Source organism: Saccopteryx leptura, chromosome 2 (assembly GCF_036850995.1).
Source record: "Saccopteryx leptura isolate mSacLep1 chromosome 2, mSacLep1_pri_phased_curated, whole genome shotgun sequence".
Classification (NCBI taxonomy): domain Eukaryota; kingdom Metazoa; phylum Chordata; class Mammalia; order Chiroptera; family Emballonuridae; genus Saccopteryx; species Saccopteryx leptura.
Window position 1 is genome coordinate 277773844 of NC_089504.1, and position 16100 is coordinate 277789943.

General features: G+C 53.6%; 1 protein-coding gene across 2 annotated transcripts in view; it reads left to right on the forward strand.

The window, feature by feature from the left end:
• Positions 1-2855: 2855 nt before the first annotated feature.
• Positions 2856-16100, forward strand: part of SLC26A9 (solute carrier family 26 member 9) — a 29408-nt gene continuing 16163 nt past the window's right edge. The window contains exons 1-5 of one of the 2 annotated variants that reach the window (XM_066361914.1): positions 2856-2924; positions 10405-10547; positions 13703-13842; positions 13945-14055; positions 14700-14875. In XM_066361914.1, coding sequence (XP_066218011.1) covers positions 10423-10547; positions 13703-13842; positions 13945-14055; positions 14700-14875 — 552 coding nt within the window. In that variant the 5' untranslated portion in view covers positions 2856-2924; positions 10405-10422. Of the gene's footprint in view, positions 2925-10366; positions 10548-13702; positions 13843-13944; positions 14056-14699; positions 14876-16100 lie in introns of those variants that run through there. The other variant, XM_066361915.1, reaches the window with a different exon arrangement.

The window sequence follows — 16100 nt, forward strand, 5'->3', positions numbered from 1 at the left end:
GGAAGAGGGAGAAGGAACAATTCATAGTAGTGGCTTCTTGTATGTGCCTTGACCGGGCAAGCCCAGGGTTTTGAACTGGAGACCTTGGCATCCCAGGTCAAAGCCTTACCCACTGCACCACCACAGGTCAGGCTCTCATATCGTTGTTTTCCCTCCACCAGCCTTAACTCTGTTCCACTGTTTAATTCTATCCAAGATACCCCAGAAGGCCCTATTAGCCATCAGGGCCTCCCCTCCCCCTGCCTCTGCCTCTCCAGCCTCTGGTCTGGATTCCTCCTTGCCGGCTTCTCACTCACGAGGCTCCTATCCCTCCCCCATGGTGACTCTAGAGGTACCTCTAGGCTCATCTAATCTTCTTATCACTATTCTGCAATATCTACACACCCAGAATTAGCTAAGACAATAGGAGAAGGGTTAGGGAAGAGAGCCAACAAGTTCCAAACCCAGAATGTGTCCTGGAGTCCCAGCCACCTTCATCTGGAGAGATACACCAGAAGTGTCTAAAAGGCGGGGTCTTGTATCACCAGTAGCTTCGCAGGTTCAAAGATTAAAGTGATAACATGGACAAAGCATGGGATCTGAAGCCATAGCACCTAAGTTAGATTCCTGTCTCTTCCATCTAGTCTTTTGTGACCTTGGAGCAAGTTGTTTTGCTTCAGTCAACCTCAGTTTCCTCATCTGAAAAATGACAGCAACATGCCTAAACCACATGGTTGTTATGAGACTGAAACCAGATAACCTGTGTGAAAGCCAAGTGTTACTATGGAAACTCAGTTGGACTCAGGAAAGATTGACTCACATTGGCAAAACTCACACTAGACCAGCTGATAGGCCACAATGTTTAGGGGTCATTTAAAAGAGAGCAATGTACCTGCAGGCAGCCCGGGATGCTCCAGTCAGTGAGGCAATGCTTTCTCTGCTCTGAAGGAACCAAATTATAACAAAAAGTTTCCCTGACAGACATGGTATCCCAGCAAAGGGACTTGGTTGGCTGACCTCAATGGTCACTGTCACCTAGCTATAGGAAGAGCCTGATGACTCATCTGCTTTCTAAGAAGTGCCTGCCTAAAGTTTAGAATAGGTCAGGCTACCCATGCCACTGGACAGTGCTGGAGACATACGAACAAATTCTTGCCTTCCGGCTCTGTTTTGTTTAAAGACCCCATCATATAGTTATTTACCCATTCCACAAATCTACACTGAGCTCCCACAAATGCCAGGCACTGGGCTAGGCAGTAGATACAAAAGTGAGTGAAACAGACACTGCCCCACCCTCCCCATGGAGTTCACAGTCTTTAGAGAAAGACTGACAATTGAATGCATAATGACCATCCGTTATGAAAACAGAATATTGTTACCATGGTGAAGCAGGGGCAGTCGTGGGAACATGGCAGCTAAGCCAGTGCAGAGCCTGGGGAAGGGTTCCTGGAGGAAGTGTCCATGCACATATCCTTTCTTCAGCAGGTGACAGGGCATGCTTGGGTGGCTTGCATTCTAGCTTTCTTTAGTCGTGTTCGGGCACCTCACTACACCCTGACAACTTTGAGTGACCTTGGGTGTTACCCTAGTCCCCACAGCAATGCATCTGTAAGCTCTCCCTTGGGCTAGGCTTGCAGACAATTCATTCTTTTATTCACTCAACAAATATTTATTGAGTCCCTATTATGTGCTGAAGCTAGCTCATTTCACCTTCCCAGGGAGACTTTTGCCTTCCCAGGTGAGGCAGCACTTTATCGAAGCCCCCTGTACTCGTTCTAGCCCCCTGCAGAGCCTCTGTTTTCTTCTGGAGAAATGGGAGGGCGTTCAGGATTAAGGCAGCATTGCCCCAGATGTTGCAAAGGAAGGGGCTCCTGGCATCAGGTGGGGACTCTCCTTCCCAGGACATATATTAAGAAGTAGCAACTCTCTTATCCACTCTTTCTGAGGTTCTCCCGTAGGGCTCAGTGGGTCAGGGAGAAGCAGGCAAGCTCTAACGCGGACAGCAGGCATCAACCTGAGCAGAGCTGCGACCCAGGAAGACATGAATTCTTGGAAGTGACAGAGGCCTATGAGTTGGAGACTTGCTAGCCTTGAGGAACGCTTACCTATCTATCATCGTTGTGAGTCCACTGTCTTGAGCTCCTTCACCATATCCCCAACCCCCATGTTCCCTGTGCACCCTACCTGGGGAGTTAGGAAGGCAGGGAGTACTTTTCCCTTTGCACTGCTGGATAGACCAAGGCAAAGAGCTTACAAGCAACTTAAGGTTGGGGACAGAACAGGGACCAGGTCTCCACTGCAGCCCCAAAGCTCCCAAGGACTCTGAGGGCCTCCCAGACAGGGCTTGTCTCATGCCTCAGGGGTGTTCAGAGGTCTACTGTCTCCCCCACCATCCTCCCAGCTGTCCAACCTTCAAAGCAAACAGCCCTAGGACCCCCAACCCGCTGGTGGCCTCAATGGGTCCCATTGTCCAAGAGGCTATTTGGCCTGACCCCAGCCCCATCAGCAGCAGGGCAGCAAGCTTGGAGAGGGGTCTGCCTTATCCCCTCCTCAGCCTCAGCTGGCTGCCTTGGGGGAGCCCGTAGTGCAGGGGCCCTGCTGAATGTGACCTATTGTCTTCAGGGTGGATTTAGGAAGTGCCAAGCTCCCATCAAACAGCCCTGCTCCTCGGGTAAAACAAAAAAAGGGCTGTTCATTTGGGACCTTTTCTCCTTATCTCCTTTTCCTATCTCCTCAGGTTTTACATGGTGTAGAGTTTAAAACCACTTCCCCTCTGAGCCAATCAGAAGCCGGGGCTCACCTCGTGGCCCTGAGCTAAAGTTATTTATAAACGCCTCCCTGGATTATTTGAGCAGAACCCTTTCGAACACCTCTGGGACACCTTTCAGCCGCCTGCTCCCCAGACACACCTTCAGCCTTGCCCAGCCGGCTCCGCTCACCCACCGGTAAGCCCCACCCAGCCCACCTCACTAGGCACAGGCGTGCTGAGGAGGGATGCCAGGAACCTGCTGGCCGGGGGAGGGCTGCGCGCCACCCCACGCTTGAGTGGGAGGGATGCCCCGCCCTGGGTCTGAGAGCAGCCCCCAGCCTCGAACCTCTGAGGAGCCCTTTGGGCTCTCACCTCCATGTGAGGACCTGAGCCAGAAGTCAGGAGCCTAAAGGGAGCCTGTAGGACGGAGGCTCTGGTGGAGGAAGTCTGCCAGCCCCCGAGCACAGTGGAGCAAAGCACCAGCTCCTTTGCAAGAGCTCCTTTCCTTTGCAAAGGAAAGAACAAAAATATTGGACCCTCCTCGGGGCGCCAGGCTTTGAAGCTGCTGGCTGTACCTCTCCCTTTCTTTTCAGTCTTGGAAGCAAAAAGCTCTTAATGCCTGGCTCCCGGGCCTGCTCTGTGGGCTGTCTCCCCCTCCTTCTGCCCCCCAGATGTCCTCTTTCACTCATTCACTCCTCCACCAGCTCCGGGCACCTGCCTGGGCGGCTGGGCGGCGTGGAATCTGTTTGTCGCCATTAATCCTGAGAGGTTGGAAGAGGCGGAAAGAAAGGAAACCGAGGAGTGGGAGAGGGCTGTTGAGGACCCGGCTTTCGCAGGCAGGTGGGATCAGGACCCAGGGGACCTGACTCCCAGGTGACTCCTTTAACACAGGAGGGTTTAGGCCAGCCCAAGTGGTTCCCAGCCTCCTAAACGCAGCTCTAAGGGGTCTTAGGTCACCCTCAGGCATTGCCCCTGTTTCTCAAAATCAGCCCACAAGGTCCCAGCCTACATCAAACAAATCTTTCATCATTCTAGTGTAAACACCCCACTCACCCTTGGCCCCCCTGGGTCTGAGCACAGGGAGGAAAACTGGCTTTAACGATGTGCCCCTCTGAAAGGCATAGCCTCCCAGCTTGGGCATGAGCAGATCATGAAGCTTTCCCCCTGGATGGCTTCACTCACATAGACACCCCCTCCTTCAGAGCCCCAGGGTCCTCCTCACTCTCACCCCAGGGCCCTGGCATTCGGAACCTGGCAAGACCCCCCCCCCCCCCCTGAGCAGCATGGAGACCAGCACATACGCCTCCTCCACCGCCAGAATGGCCTCCCTGGGCACTTCCTAGAGCCCGGTCGACTGTACTGAATGCTCTCATCTGGACGGAACCCTGGACAAAGACACCCTCTTATCTCTTAATGTCGAGGGTCTCCTCAGGGATTGGCACAACTGAGTGCATGTGTGCTGCATTGACCCAAATAACCAGAGTCTGATCCAATGAGCTCCCTCAGGGAACAGGGCCAGCTCAGCAGTGACCAAGCTCTGGACTCCTTGGACTAGAGCAGCTGGCCCTGCACAGGCCTCCTTGTCCATTCACCTGCCTCCAAGTGAGCCTCGCCCTGACCTCACAGACCCCTGGGTGTCGAACCTGGAATGTCCATTTCAGGGCTCCCACGGCCTTGGTCAGGTCTCCCTGCTGGAAAGTGTTTCTCAAAGTCCAGCCTCAATCTGGTTGCTGGAGCTTATCTCTTCGGCCCTGCACCAGTCTCTGTCTCCAGCAAGGAAAGCAGATGGGGAGGGAAGCATGAGCTCAGAGATAAGGAGGGACGGGGGTAGCAGTAACTAACTCTAGGATGCCACTCCCTAGAACAGCCGGAGTGTGGGAGGCCAGCTCAGGGGCACCTCATTCCTCCCCTCACATTACTAATGGGGGAATTAGGCTGAGGTGAGGAGGGGATAGAAAATGTACCCAATAACATGGGGACAATAGGAATAAAAGGAGTATTGACAAATGCCTTGGTGACCCACAGGCTTGCACTCTCCCTTCTGCCAGGGACATGGTTCCCAGCTGAGAGCTCAGCCCTCCTATCCCATCCCCATCTCCCCCCACCCACCCACCCACCCCGCCACTCAGAGGCAGCTCTCACCCCGTGGCTCCCACCCTGGATGAGGCAGGAAGGAACCAGCAGCTAGAGCAACAGGGAAACCTCAAAGTGACCTTCCCTCTCCCCAGAACACAGCGACAGCCCCGGTAGAACCAGTGATAAGAACGCCAGGGTGGGTTGGCCAAGCCAGGACTGCTCCCGTGCCTGGTACATGTGCACATCAAAGATCAAAGAATCCCCCACCCCTTCCCCGCCCAAGCACAGCCAGGCTGGGCTAAGGAGAAGTCAGCCTGGCTCACAATGACGGAATCACCTCCAGACCTGCCCCAATCCCCACACACAGGTTCCTCGCCTCCTTATTCCCCAGATGCCCTGTCGTCTTCTAAAAAGATTTTCTGCTTTTCCTTTCACCAGTCCTGGGAGATTTTGGAGGGACAGGTCATGGGGAAAGGGAGAGAGAGGGATATAAGGGCAGATGTGAAAGGGAAGGTCAAGAAAGGCAGAGTGACCTGCCTAAGGTTGCAGAGCAAGGAAGAGAATCCGCAGCGTAATTGCAGTAACGAGAACAATAACCCAGCCGGAATCTGTCGCACGCTGACCATGGCCAGGCACTGTTCCAAGCCTTTCTATGCATTACCTTGGGCACTGTGCCCGGGCTCATCTCTGCTCACAGTATTCTGATGATGTAGCCAGACCTAGGCAGTGGGTGAAGATACCTGTGGGCTTTCTTTTATATAAGCTCTTTGTGGGGTAATTAGGGTCTGACGAGGGGTCCTGGAGAAGCCCAGAGGGGGGTCTGGTCTGGCCCATGCCCTCCCTACAAAATCCATTTCTCCTTTGCCCCCCCCCAAAGCTCCTCATCTCTGCAAGACCTGTGGATCCCCTTGTCCCCAGATGTGACCCCATTCCCTTGTCAAGCTTTGAGAATTGAATTGTCCATACACCCACCTCTCCAACCCTCTGCTCTTCCCTTCCTGCCTTCTGTTTCTCTGAAGTTCCACAGCACCCTTCCAGGTCTCTCCAGTAAATCAGGACTGGCCCCTCCTTCGCTCCACAGTGGGGAGGGGGTAGAGACACCCTTTTGTTCCTTAATATTGTCACATGGCACCTGCTATTTATCCCTGACCTGACGGGGGTTGGAAGTGCTGTTTGATGGGAGGCAAGGCTGGGTGAGACACACCTGGCAATGGAGCACTTAACTTTTTCCAGCGATGCTAACGTCGGTGCAGAGCTCTGTGCTTGTTTACCCAGGGATCAAGTCATCAGGTCTCCTATACCTCTCTCCCTTTCTTGCTCTCTCTTTCACCTTCCCACCTTTAGCCTGACATTTCAGGAGCCCTCTCTGGGGGTTCCTGGGAGCCCCTGGACTCTCTGAGAACTGTCTAGAAGAGGCAGTGCCTCCCGCCTGCCGGCTCACCCTCTCACCTGTCCCAACCCCCTTTCCTCCCTGGCCTGAAGTACTGGCTCAGGATGAAGTAACCTCCTGTCCTGAGCCCCACCCAACTCAACCCTTATTTTTGGAATTAGGAAGCACGACCAGGGCAGCTCCTGGGACTGCAGATTTGCCACTCTGGCTGTCATTTTCATGGGAACCCGGAGGCTAGGACTCGGAACCCCCAGCAGAGCCTTCTAGAAGAGAAAGACCCGGTAGTCCTGTCCTGTCAGCTGGGCTGGAAGGTCACCAGGGTGGCCCGAAGAGGGCACTCTCAATGCCACTCAGGGGACAGCCTCCAGGGCAGGATCAGGGTCCTCTCTGGGAGGGCTGGGCTTTTCCACAGGAGCACTTGAATTGGAGCTGAGGGCCTGGTTCAAATCCCCATACTGCCTCTCTCTCTCTCTCTCTCTCTCTCTCTCTAAGACTCAGGCTAGTCCTCAAGTTCCACTTTAGACAAAACTCTGTGAGTCCAGCTGGCAGCTGGGTTCTCCTTTTATTGTGATACAAACTCAGGATTGAGAAAGCACCCAGAGCCTTCTTCCCCTCAACACCCTCTTTCTGGGATGGAAAGGGCAGCGCCCGTGGGGGAAGGGACAGGTTTTGCGTTCTGGTGAAGCCAGGCAGCTTTTTTGCCTCTGTTAGCCGGTATGAGCGGCATCTGCCCAAGCATCTAGTCCCCATCTGTGGGAAGTGTGCCCACAGGGGCAGCAAACATCGAGTCTTCTACCTGAGCCCTCCAAAGGATCTCCAGCACCATTGCCCCCTCTCCGCCCTCCCTTCCCTGAAGTGACAGCCAGGAGCAGCCAAAGCCAACGCTGGTGTACAGGCTGGAGAGGTCCAAGTAAAGGAGACCTGAGGAGACAGAGATTCCAGGGCAGAGGGTCAAGAAAAGCTTCACAGCAGAAGGGGAAGAGCGCAGGAGGAAGGAGGAGAGGGATGAAGGGAGGAAGAGAAACCCAAGCAGGTCTTAGGATGGGCAGGTCTAGAAAAACAGAATGAGTCAGGGTACCTCAGGTAAGGAGGAAAATGCGGACAGAGCCCAGAAGTAAAACTGAGCCAAGCTTGTTTGGGGGTACAGGATGGTGCCATGGATCCCAGCCAATAACTTGACCAAGTCCACCAAAACAGGGCCTGATAGTAAAAGGACAAACATACTAAAAAGAAGGAGTTTAGGCTTTATTCTCCTGGAAATGAAGAAGCCAGGGTTCCTGAGCTGAGGATATAGGCTGGAGACAGGGAATCAGTTAGCAGGTGATTGCCATCACCCAGGTGTGAGAGAAGACCTGCGGGGGTGGGGGAGGGGAGAGACACTGGCAGGAAATAGCAATGGGCTTGATGAACACCGAACGTGTAGGCTGGGGGAAGGGCAGGGCAGGGACAGATGTGGGGGATAGGCCTGGCTGACAGAGAGAAAGGCACCACTGAAGAGATAGGGAAATGGGACCAGGGGAGTTGGATTAGTAGAGGTTCAGCAGGATCGGATGGCAACAACCCACTCCCCACAAATGCTACTAGAACTCAGAACCTTGAAAGCTGCTGGAGAAGCTCAGTGGGCTTCTGGGACCACTGCCTGCCACTTGGCATGAAATCAAGATCTCCCATCACCCCCTCTTCCAAGAGGCTCCCTTTGCTGGGTTGGCTCCCTTTTCTGGGTTAGCTCCCTTTGAAATTGTGGCGGTTCTTTTGCAACTGGTCTTCGGTGGCCTGGAATAATGCCCCCTAAACCATATGTCTTTCTCTGAAGCCAGGCGGGAGCTCTGGGCTCCTCCAGGGGGCCACGTTCCCCACTCACCGCCCCCATCAGGCCCTCTGGGCAAGCCATCCGGACAGCGAGACCCTTCCAGCCCCTGGAAAGAGTGGGGAGCAAGGCTACCCCGCCTTACTGGAGGGTGAAGTTCTGGAAGTCTTTGAATAGTCTCTCCTAAGAAGAAGAAAGCACCCTCCCATCTTTTTTTTTTTTTTTTTTGTATTTTTCTGAAGCTGGAAACGGGGAGAGACAGTCAGACAGACTCCCGCATGCGCCCGACCGGGATCCACCCGGCACGCCCACCAGGGGCGATGCTCTGCCCCTCCGGGGCGTCGCTCTGCCGCGACCAGAGCCACTCTAGCGCCTGGGGCAGAGGCCAAGGAGCCATCCCCAGCGCCCGGGCCATCTTTGCTCCAATGGAGCCTTGGCTGCGGAAGGGGAAGAGAGAGACAGAGAGGAGGGGGGGGGGGGGGGGTGGAGAAGCAAATGGGCACTTCTCCTATGTGCCCTGGCCGGGAATCGAACCCAGCTCCCCCGCACGCCAGGCCGACGCTCTACTGCTGAGCCAACCGGCCAGGGCCGCACCCTCCCATCTTAATCCTAGTCGCCATGGCTGTTACCGTTTGCTGGGTGCCTGGACGGCCAGCCACTTTACACACAACAATCTCCACGGCAACCGCCTGGGACTGTTATTATGCCCACTTACAGATAAAGAAACCGAGTCTCTGAACCCAGGTCATCTGGCTCTGAAACATGCTGTGTTCCTTATGCTACCCTGTCTCTCGCTTCTCCCACTGGAATGTCTCCATGCCATGACTCTTACTCAGTTCTGCCCATGTCTTCTCCAAAACACCATTCATTGATTCACTCAACAAGCATGTTGTGTACATCCTAAGCACAAGGCACAGGGCTGGGTGCAGGCACTGTGGGCAGGTTCAACCCCCACTTCCCTTCCACCTGGGCGCTGTCTGTGGGGCTTTGCTGGATTTCCAGCCTCTGCTATAGCTCCTGATGGGCCTGGGGGTCCCACAATCAAAGGAATGGAATGCATCAGCTCAACCTTTATCAATTTGGGCATAATTTTATTATAATAACAACTCACATTTGCAGCATTCTTTGCACTTTACACCACCTTCTCTTGTTCATTACCTCATTTGATCCTCACAACAACCCTGTGAGGTGGCTGTTACCCCATTTTACTGACAAGGGACCTGGGCTTCAGAGAGGTAACGCTGCCCCTTCGCCCTCGCCAGTAAAGCCAGACCAGGACTGGCTTCTAGAACCCTAGTTAACGCACTTTCCATCTCTCCCCCATGTTCTCTTCCACAAAAGGCATCAAACGCTTCCCTCTGAACACCTCCCCTGCACCCAGGATCCCCCCTAGGAAGGTAGGAGACATCCTAGCTCTGAGTGGTTTCTCTTTTCAACCCCATCTCAAATCTTTTGCCAAACTGGCCAAAGCTACCCCACACAGCCCACCTCCCAGAAGTTACCCTCCCTCTGAGCCTGCTCCATGGCTTTCCTCTGCCTTGTGCCTTCCCCAAGGTCCTCCAAGTGCTTCTCCCAGCTCTGGAGGGCAGGGGAAAGGAGGGGAGACCAGTGGTCAAAGGAGGGAAGAGGTCCCGTCTGGACCTCTAGGGCTCTGCGCTTAGCTCTGTCAGCTGGGCTCCTGGAACATCAGCAAGGTTGCGCAAAAATTGAAGAGAGGAACAGCAGTACACAGGGTGGGGGAAAGGTTAGGTACAGGAAGTGTGGGAGAGCCAGCCAGCACAGATAATCCTGATTTCCCCTAACATGCCATTGTCCCTCATCCCCGGGGAAACCTGTTGGTGAAGTCCTAGGCGTCTCCTTCAAGAAAGAGCCTGCTTAAAGTCACTTTAGCCATCCCCGTGCCTCCAGGCAGACTGTTTTCTCTATTTCTTCCAAGCTGACTGGCTGAATGGTACTAGCCTTTATGCCAGGGAAACTGAGGTATTGGAAGGGGAGGGGCTTGTAGAGACATCAGGGCCCTTGGGGGAGGCAAGGGGTAGAATCAATTTGCTGAATCTCTGCTGAGATTCCTGCCCTCGCAGTCCCACTGTTTTGTTTTGTTTTTTTTTCTGCCTGGTGTTCAGCGGGGGTGACAGTGATGTCACAGGTGCAGAGTGCCAGCCATGTGCTCGGCGCCAAGCAAAACAGCCAGGGCGAGTGTGTGCATCATCAGTGCCCGGGAAGGAAGGCCACCAAAAGAAGTGATTCTGGTGGAAGGACTTGAAAGCAAAAAGGGAGGCACCTTCTGGATGGGGGCGGGGAAGACCAGCATAAAACTGCTGCAGTGAGGACTAGAGAGAGAAGGCCCAAGCAGGCACCGGGGAAGGATGCCCCTCATCCTCCCCTTCTCTGCTTCTCCCAAAGCCTGTCAATGCCCCAGACATGAGCCAGCCCAGGCCCCGCTACGTTGTAGACAGAGACGCCTACTCTCTCACCCTCTTCGATGATGAGTTTGAGAAGAAGGAGCGGACGTACCCCCTGGGAGAGAAACTTGGCAGTGCCTTCAGGTAATGTGACCCAGAGCCCAGGCTCCTCTCCGCTGCTCCCCAGCAGAAGCCCTGCTGCCCCAGACACGGCTCTCGCACCAGCATCCCTAAGACAGAGCCTGGGAAAGCTTGGGAGGGGTCGTTTGGAACACTGAATCAAAGACCCTACAATTTCATCTGTCCTGAGACTCCCAGGGAAGATGGAAAGTAGGAGTAAGGACTATCCACAGCCGCAGCAGGACCATCCCCAACCCCCTGCATGAGGTCATGCCATATTCTCACTCCACTCAAGTTTCTCTTGGGTTCTTAAGGAGCTATAGATGGGCATACTACAGCACGGTTGGGGGAGGGGGGCATCAGAGCCCTTACTTCATGTCCTGTCCCCTCCTTCTTAAGAAAAACCTGAAGCAACCACCACCCCACGCTCTTTGTCCTCATTCTCTTGAACTGTTCCTTCCTTCTCCTGGTCCAGAGAATGCCCAAAGCGGGTCACTAAATTCCTGGGCTGTCCTAAAGGGAACCTACCAGGATGTGGTCCTGCCAGCCCCTGGGCTATTTCCGGTCTCAGGTCTTTGGCACTTTGGTGGTGGGTAGCCAAACCTCGTCTGGAAGGAAGGGCTCCAGAGGTGATCTAGACTCACTCCAGAAGCCTGAGGCTGTAAGCTTCACCTCCCCCTACCCAGACTCCTGGCAGACCTCAGGCAGGCTCGCTGTAGGCTGGCTCGTTCTTCCTCACTCCCTGGGGGAAACAGCTGATTCAGTTACCTGGATTGAGGTCACTGGCAATGGCTGAAGTGGAGATGCAGGTGGAACTGGTTCAGACCAGGGGAATCACCCATTTCAGTTTTCACCAAAAGCCCAGACCCAACCCTGCCTCTCCTGAGAGGCACCATCTCTACCCAATTCCAGCTACGGCCTTGGGTGGCCCGTGTCCAGGCACTGTACCCACAGCTGTGCCCCTCAGATCGTTGGGCTCTGCCAACCTTGGTGCCCAAAGAACTTAAGTTTGGGTTGTTTCTGCACTGGAGGGATAAGGGTACCTGCTGTTGTCCTAAAAAATTCAGATGATGAAAGCTATAAACAGATGAAGGGAACTAACCCATGAGGCTAGCATGAGAGCTTTGCACAGTGCCTAACACACAGAAGGTGCTGCAATAAATATTTGCTGAATGAATGAATGTCTAGAGAGCTTATCCCTCTGCCCACTTCTCTCTTGACTTCTGAAGCCTCCACAGAGGTGGCTGGCATCACTGTCCAGCTCTTCTCTCAGGCTCCAGGTTGTTTTTCTCAACATAGGGCAGGCTTGCAAGTGAGGCTGGGCAGGTACAAGCCTTCGAGTGGGTTGTTTTTCTTTCCCTAGCCAGCTGTGTATTCACAAGTCCAGTTTTCCCTGCCGCAAACAAACCTGAGATGGTTCCTGCAGGGCTGGTTCTCTCTCAGGACAAGGCTTTAGAGATGCTTTAAGCTATTTAACACCAGTCTAAGCCCGTCCCTGGGGTGGAGGGTGGGGGGAAGCACCCACCCTCCCCAGAGAAGACTACGGAGCCAAATGTATATGGTGATGATTTTCCACAGAGTGTTGGTGGGGACAGAAAATCTGCACAGACCATACAGGGTACAAAGCACTGCCTGTGTGGGTTTCAGTCTTGGGTGAAATCCAGGGGACCCAGTGGCAGGGAAACTATTGTTGAGCAACAGCAAAGAGCGAGAATCTGTGCTGGGCAGGGAAGGAGGCCTAATCAGAGTGGGCCAGTGAGTCATCAGGTGGGCCCTGGGTATTTGTGTTCCCTCAACTGCAGGAAGAAAAGCAAATGCCTCCCACCCTCTTCTAGTCATCAGTCCCCCAGCTGTCACCTTCAAGTTCCTAGGCCCTTGTTCTTGCCGCTCCCGAGTTTCTGTGAAAGGACCTGGAGGTGTTCAACAAACAGGGCAGGGATTGACTCTCCCCACCCTGCGCTGCCCAGTGAACGGCTCCCTGTTCTTCCCTGCCCGGATGAATTAACAGGGGAAAGAACTTGGTATTGGAGACAGCACACAAAAAGGATGGTGGGTCCTTAGAGGCGTACCCTGCGGGGACAACGGAGCCTTCCTTTTGGAGGAAGTTCTAAGAAAGATGCCAGCGGCCCCCACTCAGCCTGAGTTTCTTTCTATGTTTGTTTGTTTGTTTTTGTACTGGTTAGTTTTTACAGTGAGAACATAATCACTTTCTAAAAAGGGGAAGGTTTAGCAGCAGGCCTGTAGCCTATTCCTTTTTTTTACCAAAGATCCTTGGGGCAAAGGGGGGATCCCCACTCAGATTTCCTTGCAAACAGTCTAGTATCCAGAGGTTTTGGTAAGCAAATATATGACATTTACTAGTGGAAAATAATGGTGAGTCTATATCTATAAAATGCATTTAGCAATACAGGGTGGGGCTAAAGTAGGTTTACCCCTAATTGTGAGTACACGAAACACAAGAGTTTATTCTTGTATTATTATTTATTAATTAGGCTATTATTTTCCATGGGAACTACTTTTGCCGCACCTTGTATGTCATTGTTCTGCCTGGATCACTTATTACAAATACCCTCGGACAGGGTGAGTTTCAATACCAGCTCATCCTTTCACTAATTCATTACTCAACAAATATTTACTAAGCACCCTAACGTAATGCATAAGGTATACAGAAGTAAACAAGAGAGACATACTTCTCACTATAGTGAATTTGCTGGGAGAGAGAGACGAAAAGCAAGTCATTAAACACAGGGCGCACGCGGAGCTAAGGAGCCCAGGCAAGGGAGCCCAGACCCATGCTCAGTAAGACAGGAACCCAGAGAAGCCATTCCTGGAGAAAGACCAATAGAGATGGGGGGCCGGGGGGAGGCTGGACTTTACACCTCCGAAGGGGAAGCTGCCGTGAAATCCATGCCTTGAAGCCAAGTCCTGTAGACTTCCCAGGCAGGCAACAGCCAGCAGAAGACCTCCTGCTAATGCACAGGGCACGCTGATGGCTCTCATGAGCAAGCCCCTGCCTTTTCTCCTCAGTATCCCTTCACACTCCACAGTATAGGTACTCACCAAATTTTGAATGAATTTTGAAAGAATGGATGAGCAGCAACAGGCTATTGTAATCCCTCCCCAACTTGGGGCACCCAAGCCGGTACAGTGCTGATGGAAACCTGCCCTTTCCCCTCCAGATGTTCCTCAGCCAAGATCAAGACCGTGGTGTTTGGGCTGCTCCCCGTGCTCTCCTGGCTCCCCAAGTACAAAATCAAAGACTACCTCATCCCCGACCTGCTTGGCGGCCTCAGCGGTGGATCCATCCAGGTCCCACAAGGTGAGGGGACCCTTAGCTAGGCCTGTTCCTCTCCCACCCCCACCGTCTCTGGCCTCTACAACCCACCATGTTCCTGCACCTTCAATCTCTCGTCCTCTGCAGGAATGGCGTTTGCTCTTCTGGCCAACCTTCCTGCAGTCAACGGACTCTACTCCTCCTTCTTCCCCCTCCTGACGTACTTTTTCCTGGGGGGCATACACCAGATGGTGCCAGGTAAGACCTCTCCCCTCCCAGCTGGCAGGATGACCTGGGCCACAAGGACAGGCGGGGTGTGGAGAAGGGTCCGTGTGATTTTCCATCCACATGCTCTAGCCGGTGCCTGTTGGTTCTGGAGGGACCATCACTGTGCCAGTACCAGGTCCTCTGTGACCTACGAGAAGCCACTTAGCTTCTGTGAGCTCAGTTAGCCTTATGAGTTTTGCCTTCCTTTCTAGAATGTGGGGAAGATTTGGTGGAACAAGATAAACCATGTGCCATAAAATGTTAAACAGTTGTGAGAAGTTACTGTCTAACCCCCAGGCTGGTCCCAGAAGGCCACCGCAGGGGACATTTGGACTTCTCTGGTACTAAGTGAGATAGAGAAAAAAGACCTAGTCATGAGGCCTGTTTCTGGGCCGGGTCCTGCTTGTATTTATAAACTCAGCGCCTCCCTTGTCCAATGACACGACATGAATAGTTGAGAGGAACGCGCCATGAAAAGTGTAGACCACGGCTGGGTGTGTGGCGACATGCGGAGAGCAGCCTGGGAGACCTGGGCTCCGTCCCCTGGGGGTCGGGGAGCAGTCCTGGGCCCCTTGATCGTGTTCCTGGGTTGGGTCCAAACCTCTGACTTTTGCTGGCTGGGTGGGGCACCACAGGTACCTTTGCTGTTGTCAGTATCCTGGTGGGTAACATCTGTCTGCAGCTGGCCCCAGAGTCAAAGTTCCGGGTCTTCAACAATGTCACCAACGAGAGCTACGTGGACACAGCGGCCATGGAGGCCGAGAGGCTGCACGTGTCAGCAACACTGGCCTGCCTGACTGCCATCATCCAGGTGAGGGGGACGGCCAAATCCCTGCCGGGGCCCCAGCCCAGGAGGGCATCAGACTGCCCTGTCCCTGAGTCCTAGACCCAGCTTTGATGTTAAAGCTGATTCAGGACTCTACCTCCTCCATCTGCCCCATTCTTGGGGCCACCAAAGACCTTGGAAAGCCAGTTGTCTCCTCACCTCCCCCCAGCAGGTCCATGACCTGACAAAACTGTCCCGAGTCCACGACTGTCTCACAGACTCGCGGCCCCTCCTGCTCCCCTTGCAGAGCCCGCTTTCTGCCCACACAGTCCTCTCGGTCCCTAACACCTCTTATCCCCTAACCTCCTCTGCTCTGACACACAGCATCCCCCACACAGCATAAATTTCTTTTCCACCACATGCAAAAGACTCCGCTAGGTCTTGTGAGGGGGAGCACCACCTGTCAGAACGCCAGAGCCGGAAGCAACCTCAGACGGCACCTTTCATTCATTCCTTCATTTAGTTAATGTTTCTTAGTTGGTACACTGTGCCAGGAACTGGGCTAGGCCCTGGGGATCAAAGATAAGTAAGAAGGAGGCCCAGTTCTCCAGAAGCTCCCAGCTCTGCGGCTGAAGGAGCCATGTCAACAGATAAATGTGGAGGCAGTGAGATAAGCAGCATAATAGAGCTATGTACAAATAGTGTGGGAACACCAAAAGGAGTCAGGAGAGGCCTCTCCTCAGAGAGGAGGTGACATTCGACTCAAGTCTTAAAGGATGACTAGCAGTTGACCAGTAAGCAATTGAATAAGGTGTGGAAGGACGGCCCAGGCAGAGAAAACGTGCCCCAAAGCACTGAAGCCTCAGAGAGGGTGAACTGATCAGAATGGCAAGGCAAGGACTGTGGTGGGTCTGGGGGACAGGGGGCCTTTGAGGGTGGACCAGAGAGAGGCTAGAAAAGTAAGCATGGACCAGACAATGAGGTCTGTCCCCTAGGCAGTGGCTTTGGGTCCAATTGGCAGTTTAAGGATCATTCGGGCTACAGAAATGATGGGTGGGAGGTGGATTACTATTGGGAGACTACAGAGACTCAGGCAAGAGTACTGAGGGCCTAGACCAGTGGTGGCTGTGGAAGGGCTAAGGAGATGGGGGTGGACTTGAGGAACATTTTGCCAGGAGAGGGTGGTGGGAAGTGGCACAGTGTTTGTGAACAGGGTCTAGTGATAGATGGGACATGGGAGGTGACAGAGGGATGACTCCAAGGTATTGTT